Source organism: Rhinocladiella mackenziei (assembly GCF_000835555.1).
Source record: "Rhinocladiella mackenziei CBS 650.93 unplaced genomic scaffold supercont1.1, whole genome shotgun sequence".
NCBI lineage: Eukaryota > Fungi > Ascomycota > Eurotiomycetes > Chaetothyriales > Herpotrichiellaceae > Rhinocladiella > Rhinocladiella mackenziei.
In genome coordinates, this window is record NW_013550604.1 from 4680790 (window position 1) to 4696849 (window position 16060).

The 16060-nt window shown below is 49.6% G+C and overlaps 7 protein-coding genes across 7 annotated transcripts; 2 read left to right on the top strand and 5 right to left on the bottom strand.

Annotated features, from left to right (window-relative positions):
* Positions 1 to 65: 65 nt before the first annotated feature.
* On the bottom strand, positions 66 to 1847 carry Z518_01651 (uncharacterized protein; the record flags this gene model as incomplete). The annotated part of the gene is made up of 1 exon (XM_013422249.1): positions 66 to 1847. The coding sequence occupies one exon, from the start codon at positions 1845 to 1847 to the stop codon at positions 66 to 68; it is 1782 nt and encodes a 593-aa protein (XP_013277703.1).
* A 997-nt stretch (positions 1848 to 2844) lies between these two features.
* Positions 2845 to 3957, top strand: Z518_01652 (uncharacterized protein; the record flags this gene model as incomplete). Its single annotated transcript, XM_013422250.1, has 1 exon — positions 2845 to 3957. The coding sequence occupies one exon, from the start codon at positions 2845 to 2847 to the stop codon at positions 3955 to 3957; it is 1113 nt and encodes a 370-aa protein (XP_013277704.1).
* Positions 3958 to 4786: 829 nt separating this feature from the next.
* Positions 4787 to 6143, bottom strand: Z518_01653 (eukaryotic peptide chain release factor subunit 1; the record flags this gene model as incomplete). Its single annotated transcript, XM_013422251.1, has 2 exons — positions 4787 to 5970; positions 6023 to 6143. 2 exons carry the CDS (start codon positions 6141 to 6143, stop codon positions 4787 to 4789), a joined length of 1305 nt encoding a protein of 434 aa, XP_013277705.1.
* Positions 6144 to 6826: 683 nt separating this feature from the next.
* On the top strand, positions 6827 to 8839 carry Z518_01654 (uncharacterized protein; the record flags this gene model as incomplete). The annotated part of the gene is made up of 1 exon (XM_013422252.1): positions 6827 to 8839. The coding sequence occupies one exon, from the start codon at positions 6827 to 6829 to the stop codon at positions 8837 to 8839; it is 2013 nt and encodes a 670-aa protein (XP_013277706.1).
* A 517-nt stretch (positions 8840 to 9356) lies between these two features.
* On the bottom strand, positions 9357 to 9962 carry Z518_01655 (uncharacterized protein; the record flags this gene model as incomplete). Its single annotated transcript, XM_013422253.1, has 1 exon — positions 9357 to 9962. The coding sequence occupies one exon, from the start codon at positions 9960 to 9962 to the stop codon at positions 9357 to 9359; it is 606 nt and encodes a 201-aa protein (XP_013277707.1).
* A 982-nt stretch (positions 9963 to 10944) lies between these two features.
* Z518_01656 (uncharacterized protein) lies at positions 10945 to 12406 on the bottom strand (the record flags this gene model as incomplete). Its single annotated transcript, XM_013422254.1, has 2 exons — positions 10945 to 12188; positions 12244 to 12406. 2 exons carry the CDS (start codon positions 12404 to 12406, stop codon positions 10945 to 10947), a joined length of 1407 nt encoding a protein of 468 aa, XP_013277708.1.
* A 459-nt stretch (positions 12407 to 12865) lies between these two features.
* Positions 12866 to 13755, bottom strand: Z518_01657 (uncharacterized protein; the record flags this gene model as incomplete). Its single annotated transcript, XM_013422255.1, has 2 exons — positions 12866 to 13527; positions 13578 to 13755. The coding sequence occupies 2 exons, from the start codon at positions 13753 to 13755 to the stop codon at positions 12866 to 12868; spliced, it is 840 nt and encodes a 279-aa protein (XP_013277709.1).
* Positions 13756 to 16060: the final 2305 nt, after the last annotated feature.

Genomic DNA, 16060 nt, shown 5'->3' on the forward strand with positions numbered 1-16060 from the left:
TTTAGGTTTTCCGATCCAAACTTCCAAACTCTCCCAAAGATATCTAACTGGAGTAATTATATATACTATGAGTACACGGTGCCCCTTTTAATCCTCCCGCTCCTTCGATCGACCTGGTCAAGACTCAGGACTACGTGCTCAACCCCGCCACGGCCCTCCGTGCCGTGTCCAGGCAGACTGTTACTCTCGATACTGAAAGCCACTGGTACTTTTCGAGTCAATTCTCCCGTTAAGGAGGCTCCCTTCACAGTGCGCAAATCACTCTTTCGTGCTGCCGCAAATAGCGAGATGGTGTTGAAGTTGTCCCCAATGGGACTCCGATACAAGAACGAGGCCTTCACGACAACACACGCCAAAGACAACAAGGGATTTATCAGCAATAGGAGAGCCAACAACGGTAGCCGTCGCAGAATTGGCACAGTTTTAATGGTCACAATATTTCGCTCCGCCTTGCTGTACCCCGTCTGGACCCTTAGGCTGCCACTTTGAATTCCCTGTGGCCGGTCGATAGTGTCCAAGCTAGTAATGCGCGCCCAGGCCATTGTTGCGGCTAATGGTGGTATTGTGTTGACAGGCTGGAAGTATCGCAGCTCACCGTTGCGTGGGGATGGGTAGGGAAAATCGAATGCTGCCGCTCGATTGTGCCAGTCATACTCTCCCAGAAAGATGCTGAACATCTCCTGTAGACCGATGGCGTTACTTTGCAGCAAAGTTTGGTTTGCTAGAGTGCTATTCTCAATCAGCTCAGCTTCTGTGAGCATAATGTCTGACGAAGAAATCACCCATGTGGCTCGGGCCACTCGGCGCGTCTGCTCGGTTCGAATGGCCTCAGACTCAAATGTCTCGTTCCTCGTCGTGTTCCAGGCTGAGAAGTACATGATTGAAAAGTTCGTAGAGAAACCGCCGCCCATACCAGCCCAAAGAGCATTATTGGCGCCCTCAACATTCCCACCATTGGTTGTGCGATCGTGTCCAAAGTCATTTTGGACAGTGGCCCAGAAATCATCGCTGTTTCGCTCTGCCTCTGTTAGATTGACCATTTCCGATACCGTTGCATTGACCGTGGCGGACAACGATACGGTCTCGCCGTTAGAGAGGCTGGACTGAATGGCGGTTAAATATGAAGGATAGGGTGAGTCCACGATCATAGCGGTCTTGTTATCAGCGGCAATATACATATTAAAGCCGTATGTTCGATTCAGAGCTGGGTCGATCCAGAATGGCACATAAACATCGGAGAGAATAGACAGACCATCCCCGATTCGCTGCTTGCCCGGTGTGGACGAGAAGCCGAAGAATCCATCGCCCATATGGACAACGATCGTGCTCTCCCCTCCAACAAATGTCTTATATCCGATACTCAATAACAGCGGTAGGCCAAGTAGAGACAGTAGAAGGATGCGATACATGGGGTGGATTTTGGACGCGAAGGGATCTTTTCGTAACAAGGCGTCGAGATCTTGAATCGTGGAGCCATTTCGACTCGCGGTGTGCATAATTGCCGTACGCAGAATCTGACCTTCAAGGCACACGGCCATAACAGCCAAGAGAAAGCCAATTGCAATCAACTGATTTATCTGTCCCAGAAAGATGGCAACTCGGGAATAGAAGACAGTCAGCAGCCCCGCCACGAGACAGAGCAGTTCGATCGACAAGAGAAAGACATCTTTCAACGGGACACGGGGTTTAGAGCCTGGCTTTCCGCAAGATTCGGGGAGGAGGCGCTCTGAGGAATCTGTCGTCGGTATGGTGATCCATGATGGTCTGAAGAGGGATTTGCGACTATCCCTTTTTAGCGGGACGGGTTCGGGATGATAAAGCTCAACTGATTTTGCCTTTCCTACCATGATATATGACACTAGACAAAATATGTCAGCAATAAACTGAGATGGAAGAAATGGATGCCAGGAAAATGGGAGAAGGACGAAGTGGAGGGTAGGTAGCAAACACAAAGCAGTATGCATATCATACTATTCTAGGTCCCCATGCTTCCCTGCTCCCTCCAAGGAGCAATCGGCGCTTGGGGTTGCGCGTGGCGCTTGCAGGGAATATCTCGGTCTCTTTAACCGCAAATCAGACACAAGCCTCCCTGGAGGCCGAAAAGCCGCAGCAACGGTATTTTGAAAATATGCACGAGTCCAGTTTTGGGCCGGGCAGCTGATAAGCGCTGCACTGGATCTGAAACTCGTACGTACTATGGAAAGGGTCGAGTTTCCATGGCGAAACAAAACAGGCGAAGGCCGTTAATTCTCGGTCAATGAGGTATTGTCGGAAACGTTTGAGATGCAGGAGTTGTCCAAGCCCGGCGCTTATGGCGCCATTGATGCGGCAACCCCAAAAGTGTACTTTTGTTACACATATGAGGTGGTCACTTTCTTCTAAACTCTTGTCTGCAGGGAATGGAGACTCCGTTACCCTGCGGATATCTCGTTCCCAAAACTTCATGCTGCATCAGATCACCACGAGTCTTTAGTTTTGTCAACAGCGGCAAGCAACCATCCTAGAGGAAAAGCTGGTTTGTATTGAGAGATGACAGTATAGCAGTGTGAGAAGGTCGAGAGGAACTCTCCTTAGATGTCCTCGAAGCTCCATGGTCGGGAGCTGTATGATCAAAGACATCGTTCAAGGAGTTGAGTGTTCCATTACTGAAAGGAAGGATTGTGTACGTGGGTGATCGGGCTGGGTAATGAGGCGAGAAGCCTGGACGTCTTGGCATTAGGGGAGAACCATCTCCAAAAGCGGCGACAAGTTTCCGTAAGAGCATTACAGCACTTCACTTTGAAATCCCTCCAGTTTAATGGCATTAATTGTTTTGATGGACTAAAATATAGAAAGAAGTCCACTATGTTCGATCGCGGCGAGTCTGCCAGCCCACTCAACATCGCCTACCTCGGACCCGAAGCCTCGTTCTCCCACCAAGCCGCCGTTGAAGTCTTTGCACCTTCATCTTCTTCACCTCCTTCTAGACCAGCCTCTCTGCACCCTCTACCCTCATTTACCGCTATTTTCTCCTCGATACAGAACTCCTCTTCGACATGTTCATCTTCTTCCGAAAACATATCATACGACTACGCCGTAATCCCTATAGAAAACAGCACCAACGGCTCCGTCTTCCAAATTCTCGACCTCCTCGCCCAATGCGGCCTCGACTCATCCGCTCTATACCCTGACGTTGAAGTCTGCGCCGAGTATTACCTCCCAGTCCATCATTGTCTGTTCGTCTCTTCTCCACCGAACTCCAGAGATTCAAAAGACCCCAAACAATCCATCCGCACACTCTATACCCATCCGCAAGTCTGGGGCCAATGCGGTCGTTTCCTGTCAACGCATTTCCCGCCTAATCTTGTCGAACGAATCGATGTAGGGAGTACCTCGGCCGCGGCACAGCTTGTGGCGCAAGAGTCCAATGGCGGTTTCAGTGCGGCCATCGGTTCACAATTGGCGGGCCAGAAGAACAATCTCGTTTGTTTGGCTGAGAACATTGAGGACGAGCCCGGCTCTAACACGACGAGATTCTTCGTGGTGAGGAACCGCAAGCGTCCGCTAGATCAGACAGGTTACACATCTATAGAGAGATCATCAGAACATATCAAACCTCTGCGGTATAAATCACTGATAACGTTCACGATCCCACACGCCAAACCCGGCAGCCTGGCTGATGCCCTAGCTGTGTTCAAGCAACATTCTTTTAACCTGACGAGCATCGATACACGGCCCAGTCGCCAGCGGAATTGGCAGTATGTGTTCTTCGTCGAGTGTGAGAACATAAAAGCAGAGGCGACTCAAGATGCACGAGTCGAATGGCTCAGTGATAATTTAAGAACCCTGTTGGACGATTTGAGCAAGTTTACGGAGAGCTTGAGATGTCTTGGAACATTTCAGGATCAGTTGCCTCGCGAGAACGGAACAGGAGCGGAAATAGCAGCAGATGGTTGCGCAGAATTGAATCGGATTTGATCCATGATGTGAACCAAGGCTAAAACGATCGACTGCCTTAGAAGAGAAACGACGCCCACGTGACCCAAGCGACGCTGCAACAGCCACCCACCCAGTTGGATACAGGGCGATTGTGAAATACAGCCTGGTTGGGCTTGTGACCGTGCAAAACGACACACCCCCAAAAAACCAAAAATAAAGAAAAACCAAAAACAAACCGAGCTTGATAGTGAAGGAGTGACTAGCTCAACGGGATAAAAGTCCAACTTGATAGAGAGTTCTCGTGTGGAACGATAGCCTGTGGTTTGACGGAAAGATCGATTGTCAAGTCCTCTGTCGGAGAAGACTAGAAATGGTGATTCATTCAGATGACAGTTTGTCTGCGTTGGGCTTACATCAGATCCAGGGCATTGAGGCTGTCGGCCTCGTCAGACTTTGGTAAGTCCATCGGAGGTTTGACAGGCGGGCTGGTACGCCGAATCTGAATGCCGTCTTCAATTCAGACCATGACCATGTTGCGGAGATTGGAACGTCCTGTGGAAAACATGGTCAGACCAGTCAATTTCAACGTGACCATAAACTCACCATGGATTAGTCCTCGGTCTTGCCTGGCTGGCGGCGTCATTGCTCGCTCAGCGCGTTGGAAAACACTGTTCTTCGTGCCTAAATCGTCGAGATCCTTGATACGTGGTTTGTTCTTGTCCACATTGTGATTTGTCCCTTGCCATTGCTGGGACTTGAGTGCGTCACTCGGACGCTCAGAGCGGAGAGCTGCCTTGGAGCCGTTCTCGGCATTTGGTCGGTTGTCGGCTGAGATCTCCTCGCGCTCTGTTGCGAGGTCATTGAATTGTCAATCATCATAAAACTCGTCTTCTGAATCAACGTCGGCTAACTGTTCGAAATTGACCTTGTAGCGCAAAATGGCACCGATACCACCGAATCCTTTGACGAATTGATTGCCTTCGCTTGATCGGTCAGAAACAAATTCCAGAGTAGCACCGAAATCCTTGTACTTTTCGGCGAGCCATTCAAGGAAGGATCCTTGGTCAACGACTTCCATCTCTTGACCGGTATCCTTGTCCATGAACTGTTCGCGGTTGGCTTCCTGAGCTTTGGTGGTGTGGAGAATCTTTTCGGTCCCATCCGAGGCCTTCAAGACCCAACGAGTAATATCCAAGTTCTCATAGACGATCAAGGTCTCGGCCGCACCGAGTTCCAGAGCCCTGAGGGTGTCCTCAACACCATAGCAAACTCGGCCACTGTCTTGGCTGATCTCTTCGAAGTATTTGCCAATGAGTTTCTTCTCTTGAATAAATTTGACGTTGCTCAGAGTCTCGGATGCGAGATCGATCGCCTGGTTAAATCCGTTCTCCCCCCCATAAGACACATCGACAACCTTGATGACCTTGGACTGAAGACGGCTATCAAACATGTCGGACTGGTTCAAGTCGTTTTTGAAGTCGGCAGAACCAGCCAGAATGAGGCCGGCAACGTTGACTTTGTCGTTGGTGATGAAATTCTGCACGGCCAACTCCGCCACTTTTCGGACATAGTTGTGACGTTTTTCTTCTCTGAGACGAGCAAAACGAAGGGCAGATTGACCACCTCGACCGTGTTTCTTTGGCAAATCCACCGAGAACTTGTGAACCACTTCCCTTGTATTGCCACTGAGGGTTCCGAACAAGGCCCCGTTACCGTCCATGATGATGAAACCAAATTTCTGGTCGGACTCGAGGAGTTCACTTAGAGCCTCGGTATGGAATTTGTTGTCACAGAGGTAGAGCGAAGTGTTGATTGGCTTGAAAGGCTCAAAGTCGATGTTGATTTTCCTTTCTTTTCCCTCAGAAGTAATAATTTCACCGCAATAGACGACCAAGCCATTTGGTGGGACTTTCGAGTACAACTTAAGACGTTGTTGGGTGGAAGTGATGGCTGAAAGGACGGAAAGACGGTTGACTCGAGATTTGATGTTGGAGGCGGTACCGAATTCCTCAGCCAACATTTTTGCCGCACGAGAGACTTGATCCTTGGGTGCTGGAACCGTGTCAGTTCGAGACAAAAGTTAGATGGCGGCGGTTTTACTCACGAATAATGAGGGAGATCATGGATGTGCCATTGCCCCTTGCAGCCTCGAGGCGCTTGATGAGCTTTTTGACCTTCCATATCTCAATATTCTTTTCTGCTTCATTTGGTTGTGGAGCGCTCATGATTGCCGAAGGGTGACCGACCGAAGGCGGCCTACTCGCACCAGAAACGTCCTCGAAATCGCAGGAACAGGCGGGAAGTCAAAGGGGGCCACGCGAGAATTTACGATTTTGGTGTTGAGTTATGGGTTGTGAGTCTGAAGTGGACGTTGGTAGGAGTCAAGTCGTGGAGTGGACAACGCTGGCTATGCCACGGAGCGACAAGGCGACGGTGATTGTCACTCTGTTTTTGTGAGTGGATGGACAGGTCACCAATGTGTGGTACTGGGTATTGAAGGTTGCGGCGCATTCCTCTTAACGTGCCCCGCCGGCTTGCTCGCCACAGCTTCTAAACTCTGTTACTCCACCATCAAACCTGACAGCGACCAGAACGTCTTTTTTGCACCGTGTTGAATCTTCGCCTCCATGCATGGTCATGGTTATTGCCGGATGCTAGCATGAGCTTCTGAAGATCTGAATCCATCTGGGGACCTTTTCATTTTTTTTTTTAAAAAAATTTTTTTTTTTTTTCCCTCTTTCCCCTTGAAATTTTTTCCCCTCTAAATACCCTTCTTCCTACTTTAGAAATTCTGGCGGCTATCTGCTTTGTATCATTAAGTACTATGAAGCTTCTCAACGCGGGTCCTCAAGCCATAATTCTGTGAACCCCAGGCCCAAATAGTTGTTGAAACTTTCCAACGATCTCAATGAGCCAGCGAAGTAAGCAAATTCCCACAACCTGGGATGCCTATGAACATGGCCGGACCTCTTCCTTTGGTTCCTTAGAATCCGTACCCGAAAATGAACCACCAATCATCCTCTCGTCCTCCACTTCGAGTGAGCGTCTCATTCCTCCTAGACATGGCGAAGAAGAAGGAGAGGGAGAAGGGGGAGGTAGGGTGCTAAGGAGGAGATCCTCTATTGGGAAGAGATTCGACAGTCTCCGACATATGGGTGGACCAAATAGCATTGACAATTTCGCCCGATCATTCCAAAGAGCTGCTGGATTTCGAGAGATAACACCCGTGCGGAGAAACTCGGTCACCCTTGCAGAACCCGATCAAGAAGCTGGAGAGGAGGGTGCTGAACAATGCAGTGCTCCTGATAGATCGCTTCTACGGCGACAGCTACATGATTACCATCTGCAACATGGAAGCGACGCTGCTGTTCACGATGAACAACATGAAGTTGAGGAGCTAGATGAACATTCCCGACTGCTTCCCATGCCGAGCCATCAGACAATGAAATCGACTGCTAGTTCTCTGACACCTGGCTCGTTGATGGCTAACCAGCTTGGAACAAGCTATGGGAGTATTTCTTCAAGATTGACGGCCTCTGCCCGACAACGAGCCTCGATTTTGATTCTAGAACATGAAGAAGCTAGTCGACAAGCTAAGGAACACCCTGAACAATTCAAAGAAGAGCCCCCGCGAGCTATTGAACAAGAAGTGAGACCGGATGGGGAAATCGTTACACGTATAGTGGGTGAATCTACAGTACCGATGACCATCTTCAACTCGACCAATGTTCTGATCGGGGTGGGGATTCTGGCTCTCCCACTCGGTATCAGATACTCTGGTTGGATCATCGGCCTGAGCTTTCTTACACTCGCGGCTGTCTCCACCTCATACACGGCCAGATTGTTAGCCAAATGCCTGGATACCAATACAGGCTCGACAACATACGGAGACATTGCTTTCCTCGCGTTCGATTCATGGGGGAGAAACTTTGTGGAGTCTCTGTTCATTCTCGAACTCACAGCTGCCAATGTCGCTCTCATCATCTTGTTCGCCGATAGCATGAACTCGCTCATACCAGGTCTCAACGTGCTTGAATGGAAAGTTCTCATCGCAGTCGGGCTGATACCTTTGAACTTTGTTCCTTTCAGAACCCTGAGTGTCACCAGCGTTATTGGAATCTTCTGTTGTCTTGGAATCATCATCATTGTCTTTGCCGACGGCCTGATCAAGCCTCGCAGTCCTGGCTCTTTGAGAGATGTGGCTAAAACATACGCATTTCCAGAAGATTGGCGGACCATCCCTCTCAGTCTGGGTCTCTTTATGGCTCCTTGGGGAGGTCATAGCGTCTTCCCTGCCATATACAAGGATATGCGTCATCCGCAAAAGTACGATCGAGCCGTCAAGTACACCTATCTATTCACCTACGGCCTCGACCTCTCCATGGCTGTACTTGGTTACTTAATGTTCGGTGACAAAGTGCGAGACGAAGTGACGTCAAACATCCTCCGATCTTCCGCCTATCCTCACGCCTTATCCGTCATTATTGTTGTGTTGATCGCCATCATTCCCATCACCAAAATTCCTCTCTCCAATCGTCCCATGATGGACACACTGAACAAGAAGTTCTATATCGATCTTCGTCAAATGGACCTCAAGGCACGACTACACAGTGAGAAGAGCTTGAAACACCGTGCTGCTCGTGGTTTGATTGGGATCATGACCAATATCATCCAACTCGGCATCGCCATTGGTTTCCCCGATTTTGACAGTATCATGGCCCTCATGGGATCTGCTTTATGTTTCACTATTTGCATCATCCTTCCCGTCAGCTTTTACCTCAAGATTTTCAGCACAGAAGGTAAAGAGATCAGGATGCCAGAGCGGATTCTTGATTGGTGTCTCGTCATTCTTTGTATTGGATTGGCTGGTTTGGGGACAGTATTTGCTATTTTGCCCAAAGACAAGATTGGGTTGAAATGAAGAAGAAATTAATGGTTAACTCCAGCATAAATTAAATTATATGTACGTGAGTCAAGAGGTTTGATGGATCGACAATGACTTTAACGGGGCTGGCAACGTGCATATTACACAATTACGGGTTGATGCTCGGTTATAGTACTATGCCCATGATGGCCATTTGTGACTATTATTCTAGCATCCTCTCTGCTCTTTTCACCAGATTCAATGGTTCCTGCCAGTGAACCATCCATTATGAATTGAATGATTGTGCCTGTGCCTGTGCCTTGTAGATGTGACCTACCTGTGACCTCAGTAGCCTCAATCCGAGTTCTTGGCCCGTCCTCCGTATGGATCGATTCCCAACTCAACACAAACAGCTCATACTTGCCTCTGTAGAATGGTGTATAGCCCTAGTATGCCAATGCTTAATAATCAAGTCCAAGGCCATATCTTCGCAACACCCTGCAACCTGCTCATGCAACCAGCTTACACAAAAATCAAAAACCCTTTCAAGCTTCTCCTCCCGTGTGGATTGGTCTTAGAGGAACCCCGACGGATTCTCCTCCAAAAACTTTTTCTCTTCCTCCGTGGACTCCCTTCCCAGAATTTTGTTTCTACTCGGAAATCGACCAAACTTCAAAATGGTGTCCCTATGGCCCTTCGCAGATTTTAGACCCTGCTCAACAAATTCCCTTGCCTCCCTTGCCTCCGCATTCTCTTTCTGCTGACATCGTGCGTACAGCGTTTCCATCTGCGCCACACAAGCCACTTGCGACACCAGCCTCTCATCGTGCATAAGAGGCATGTAGAAGAACAGCGCTTGTAAGTCATCGACTTGATGATCATATCCACGAGCAATAGCATTCGTGGCTACGGAACATGCTTGGGCGTCGGAGGCATGCGCGCCATCGCTGCCCCGGTAGACGTTGCGTGGGAATTGGTCAAGCAATATAATCAGTGCGAGAGAGCCAAGAGGTGTGTCTGTCCAGGAATCCAGTTCATGAGAGCGCGCCTGGGAGATTAAGGGGAGGAAGGAGGTGCGGACTTCCTCGTCGAAGCCTGCAGGAGGTCGGAACCAGCGGGTGACGGCTTGGGTACCGCCAGAGAACCAGAAGGAGAGGACGTGGTCGATTTCTTCGTTCATTGCGGAAGATGATAACGGGGATGTAGATATGGACGTGGTGTTGCCGTAGAGCAAGGGGGACGTGAAGCTTTGGATTGCGGATTGGAATTGTAGGACCTTTTGCGTATGGTCTGCTTTTAGCTCGTGTCGTAGCTTTGATCTGGATTGAGTACGAGTACTAGTACCTGTATCGAGGGAAACAGATTGACAATGAGAAGAAGCAAATGGGTATGGACATAAGTATGGATGTGAAAACGGTGTTGAATGAGATGTTGGGCAGGGGCAGCGTACTCTTGACAAGACCTGCGAAAGGGCCTTCATTGCTTTCTTTCCCTCTGGAACCCCAAGATTATAAGTCTCTTTTGACGTTGGAGAATTTATTTCTTGTTGAAGCACAAAGATTGAGCTTGGGATGGTCGGAATCGGTCTTACACGCAACCGAGAGATAAGGTCCATATTTCAATATTTTGAACGCCAGCCCGATTGGACCAATCAGGACTCCTCTCCTCCGGAAGATCCATCGCCGTTGACAATCTGCCAAAGCCAGAGTCAAGCCCGGGTTGATGCTGTTGATGCCTTTCTGTTTCTAGGCAGAAAGATATGAATTAATAATTCAACACTCCAAATTTGAACAAGCCACAGTCAGTTACCGAGCGAAATCGACAGCCTTGCGCACTCGGTGCACATAACCGGAAGGCTGAGACAGCTTTTGATATTCGTCTCAACATGCCGCATCAACGTTGCGAAGTGTTTCGGGAGCTTCCAGACTGGGGTGTGTTTAATATTTGATATCGATGATACAAGATACACGTGTCGAGACTCAGATCCCGGATCAAGACCGCGAGCTGACGACGCATACTTTGAACATAGTCTCGACCATTTCCTATCCTCAAGTGTTCCAGGTTAATGCACCTTTAATTTGAAATGAGTGCCCAGAAAAAGAATTCGAAATTCGAAACACGTGGCGACGGATGATGCCAGGGCTTATCTTGTGAACTCTGTCCTAGGTCAAAAAACAACGGATCCAACGACTCAACTTCTTGCATTGCCACATGATGCTCCAACCTCCAAAGACCAATGATAGCCCCGTGAAGACAATCAAAGGTCCATACTCGGTTCCATAGCCAGCGCGGCCCCTGTGAGCGGTGTTTCCAGTCTTCAGTAGTGGTACACCCGCCAATCCTCCACTAACATATCCAAGTCCCCTGGCCCCATTCAGCAAGCCGTACAGGACACCCGTATCGACGGGCTCATTTCTCTCGGCGGCCTCTCGCTCCATCTGCGTAATGATGCCTCCCCACGTAGAACTGTAACCGCCAGCGAAGAAACCGAAAGTAATGGAGAAGAGCATGAGGATAGCCATGCTACCACTCGAAGGCGATGCGAGGCCCCATAGCAAGAACACGGACAAGGCGGAGCTAAGGCTCGAAATGCAGGTGGTGGTGGTGGCCGAGAGGGGATACCGTTTGTTGTCGCTCAAGTAGCCGAAGAAAGAGCAAGAGATGATGCCTGGAAGGTTAAATAAGGTGAGCAGAAGGGTGGCAGACGCCTGTGACAAGGAGGCTGCATCATGCGCGTAAGTGTTGAGGTACGTCTGTGGGATACCATAACCAGAACTCTGCATCATGGTGGCGATGCTGTAGATGTAAAAAGTCTGGTGTTTGAGGAATTGCCACGCTATCCGAGCTCGAGTGTGACGACGGGCTCGATACTTTGTCAAAGAGGCAGTCAGGAATATCCACATCGCAAACAAACTGCTCCCGGTGACAATCGCCGTCCATATTCTCATCGTGATGCGAAACCCGTAGCGGTCAAGCAAACCGCGCAGGAGGAATGGACACGTGGATCCTACAATGTTCTTGGCGGAGAGCATGACGCCATAAGCGACGGCTCGATTGCTGGTGGCGAAGCATTCACCGAGGAAGAGCGTTGTGGGACTGGCGAGCAGCGCGGAACCGAATGCGGCCAGCACTCCCTGTGTGGCTATCACTTGCCAGATGTAGGTGCTGAACGAAGACAGAAAGTAGCTGAGACAAATGAATGCTATACCGGCGAAGGCGACTACGTGACGGACACACGCTCGTTGTTGGCTCAACGCCGCGAAGAGAAAGGGCATTGACAGGTAAATGACCCCGTTGGAGGTGGTGCCGATGACACCGGTGGCCGAGTGAGAACCTCGGAGCCCGGTGTGCGAGTTGCTGGGGTCAGAGAAGAACTCTTGGAATACGCCAAAGCTCATAGAAAAGCCTGATCATGGTGAGTATGACGGTATGCCAAATGAGACAGACAGAAGCAAACCCACCCCAGATTGGGAGCTGTAGGAGCGAGGAGCCTAGAAGGACACGGACCCTGTTCCTGTTTGATCGCGCTAGCTCTTGCTCTTCCGCAGCTTCATGGTCTGCATCATCTCTGCCTGCATGTCTATCGACTGATAGATCTATTTCGTCGGACTCGTTCTGTGACATTCTTGTTTGTGTGATATAATATATAGCTCAGGTAGGTTGTTAGAGATCGAGTGCATGTCCATCATTGAAAGCTGCGGTCTTCGTGCCGACGTCCTTTCCGTCAATGATTGATGGGGACATCATTGGCGGACGTTTCTTCCACTTTCAGCGTTGAAAGTCAAAGCAGCACTCCTTCAAGGGATCGGACGACGAGATACAATACTGATTCAGTAATGTATTTTATGGTAGCGAGCGTATAGAAGGCAAAGATGATGATTCAAGATACAATATTCCCCACAGTAACATTGACCGAACAACGAAATAAGGGTACCCAAAATTTCTAGTGAACTCCATGGGTCAACGCTTTCCCAATGCTAGTAATTGCAAGAACTCTTCATCGACTTTTTCTATCCCAAGTCATCATATACATATACAGGGCCGAGCTGATTTCACCACCTTTTGGTTGGTTTGTTTTTTGGTTTACAAATTGACGTCATGAAGCCAGACCTCTTGAGTGACGCGATGGGAGAATCTGCTAGCAGCGAGGATCTCAACCATTTGGGCCTCGCTGACAAGAAGTTCTTTCTTGGGAATGAACCAGCGTAGACCTTCGGAGCAGGGAGGCGTGGTCAAGCTGCCCTTGTACGTCCAAAACTCCGAGAGGCCGTCAACTTCATCAATGGCAAGGCGCATGTTGACTTGGAGGCCTTCGATTTGGGAGGTGTCGTTGTAGTGGATCATCGTCCCCAGTTGTTTGAAGAATGCTGATTCATGTTTGGATTCGGGAGGGGCCACTGCAACACGGATGCCAATGACTGCGGCTTCTTCGTCTTCCTCGGTGACGTGAACAAGGTGGATTTCTGCCCGACTTCGGTGACCATCAACCAAGTGCTCGGATGGGACGTGGATGTGCCAGCCGTTCATGAAGACTTCGTGGTCATCGAATCCCATACTCGGTAAGGAGGTGACTTCTTCCTCTGCGTGATGAGGGGTCCAAGCAGGGGCGAACTGCCAGTTAAAGAAGTTGCCTGGCATGGCCTCATCCTTGTAACCTTCAAAGGTAGGCTGATGAAGCTGCGACAGCCCTTTGACGGCAATGTTGATGGGGGATTGGTGAGTTCCGGATTGGCAGAGGTGATATTCTGGCCGGATGTTAGTTTAGTCATATTAGAGACGGACAACCGACACATACCAGGTCGAATGGTAGCCCAGTCGGCAGAGTGATCATAGTTCCAATCCTTCGGTTCCCGACCGACATCTATTCGAACTTGTCTTCGACCAAGATGGGGATGTGACTGGTAGTTATCATGCTTCGCACAGCACCAGGCTGTCGAGAAGAGAGCAGGGAGAAGGAAAACCCAGTGGACCATTGTGAAGTGGGAGCAGATATGCCAAACCAAATAAGCGAAGGACAACTGATTGGCTATGCAGAGCGAAAAGAGCGTCAAAATCTGACAGACAGTAAACAGGAGGTACAGAGATGGAATTCAAGGGAATGGAGTGTGGTCTGATCCCCCTTTCAATGGGGAGTGGAATCCCGTTCGTCTTTATGTCACTGGAGACATGGTAGCCAAAAATGCCGGAGCGCATAGTCCGCCAGCAGTTAGGATGAACAGGGGCGCCAAGTAAGTCGCTTGTTCCAATGGAGTTCTGCATCAGCCATGAAACGTTTCCCAGCTTTTGGTAAACACTGCCGGTGCTGGGACTCCGTATAGACGCTTGAGAGCAAGGATGACAACAATAAAGTCAACAGATACGAACGAGGCGTTCTGCACCGCAAATTCCCCAAGATTGTATGACGTTTACGGTCATCGACGAGCCGTTGAAGATAATTCTGGGAGAGCGGTCCCCAACACACTGGCGGGATTTCGCCCACAGACAAGCACCCCGTCCTCCGTCGACAACACAAGCAAATCAAAGCTAGACAAGCATAGGCAGTGGGAAAGAAGCATGCAAAGCCAACCTGGGCGCCAAGTCATTTCTTACAGCCAAGCAAACCGGAGTCATTCGCTGGACCACAGGAAAGTTGTAGTCTGAGTATAGCGCTGACCCTGCAACGCGACTTCCGGACCACTCGTCTCGTTCAGGAGGGGACGCGTGGCTGGCGACTGTGAACGGCTGATCCGCAACTGTTGCTATAAAGTAATCCCCCAAGAAACCGAAGAAAGGCTAAGCAACTTGGCGGTATGCCCAGACTCTCCTCTCCGCCTGACCTCAGCCTGCTTCTGACAGAGATGAGGCAGGGAGGTTCTCGGCGGGTAGCCCTTAGACTTATCATGACGTTCAAAAGGAAATTCAGGGCGCGAGAATGTCCATAAGGAGCTGAGTGGTGCCGTGGAAGTCTCGCTTCAAATATGTGGACTCGTTCGAGACCAATGGTGTTGTACGTATATGGAGTCCAAAGAAATGACTATTGCCCAACATACCTTAATTTCTCTGATGAATTGCAACGGATACCAAAAGCTGAATAGTCTGGCTTTTCGGAAGAACCAGGACTTCAGTTGCTAGGATGCATTGGCCCCAATGGCGGCACCGCCATCTCGCTTAGGTTGACGTTATAGGAAAGGCCTAGAGGCGAGGTTCTGATGGCCTATTGCTCCGTAAGTTGATCGTAGGCGCTGCCTTCCATAAGCAATAGGGGTCATGTCAACGTCTGGTATTCATTGTGTTGCTCCCTGCTAACTGTCTTGGGAAAGCAATACGACTCCCTGCCGAACCACTGCCTCTAGGATCTGCAAAAAATAGGCTGAGTGAGTAGATATTTTGATGAATGGGCCGGTCGGACACCGGTTTCTCCATCACCCGGGCACCTCGATTTTATTCGAATCCGTTGATCTCTCGGCCTTGTCAGAGTCCCCATGGATCGTGAGGCCTGCTTTTGCTGGACCTCTTGTTGACCTTGCCATTTTCCTAGTGTCACTTCTCCTAGGTCACATAACTTAACACCCATACTATTTGAAAAGAGCAAAATAAGCGCCAAACTCCGCCAACAATGAATGAACACCCCAAGTGCTTAGTCCTACCCCTTTGACCGGACGATAGAGCAGAAGAGCACACCTTCCAGAGCACGCATAACCGACATCAGCAAGCCAGAATGAAATCCAAACGGGACATGCTCAGCCCTCGATCGCGGTTTTCTTCAGCCGCGTCGACCATAACATCAAAGATCGCAGGATCCGAGTGGAGATGAATATCAGATCAGACATCTATGATCAAATCTCGGGGAGCTACGATAACGCTAGCCCATCGATCTGCTCTCTAGGCACGTTCTATAGATACCTCATTTTCTTGGCCACGAGAACCCAACGGTCCAGATGTTCCTCCGTCTAGGAAGTCATCTTAATGCGCCATAAGCCATTACTCAAAGCCCACAGAAGATCTTGGTACAGATCCACATGGTCATTCGAAAGCTCTTCTTTCCAAAAATAGTGAAGGCAACAATGCCTTTTGGTCAGGGTAAGGGTGTTATTTCCCAGCTGACTTGCGGGCCACGATCGGTCAGCTTCTGGCCAAAAATATGAGTCCCAGGCATCGGAACGGCGTACGCTGTCGTCCATTTCCTCGCCACTTTTATCCCTTATAATGGCCGGACATTTAATGTCCAAGTTTCATTTCTCTAGCTCGAAGGTGGGTCAGAAATGAATTGGACGGAGTCTCCGCGAATGACCCAGTATA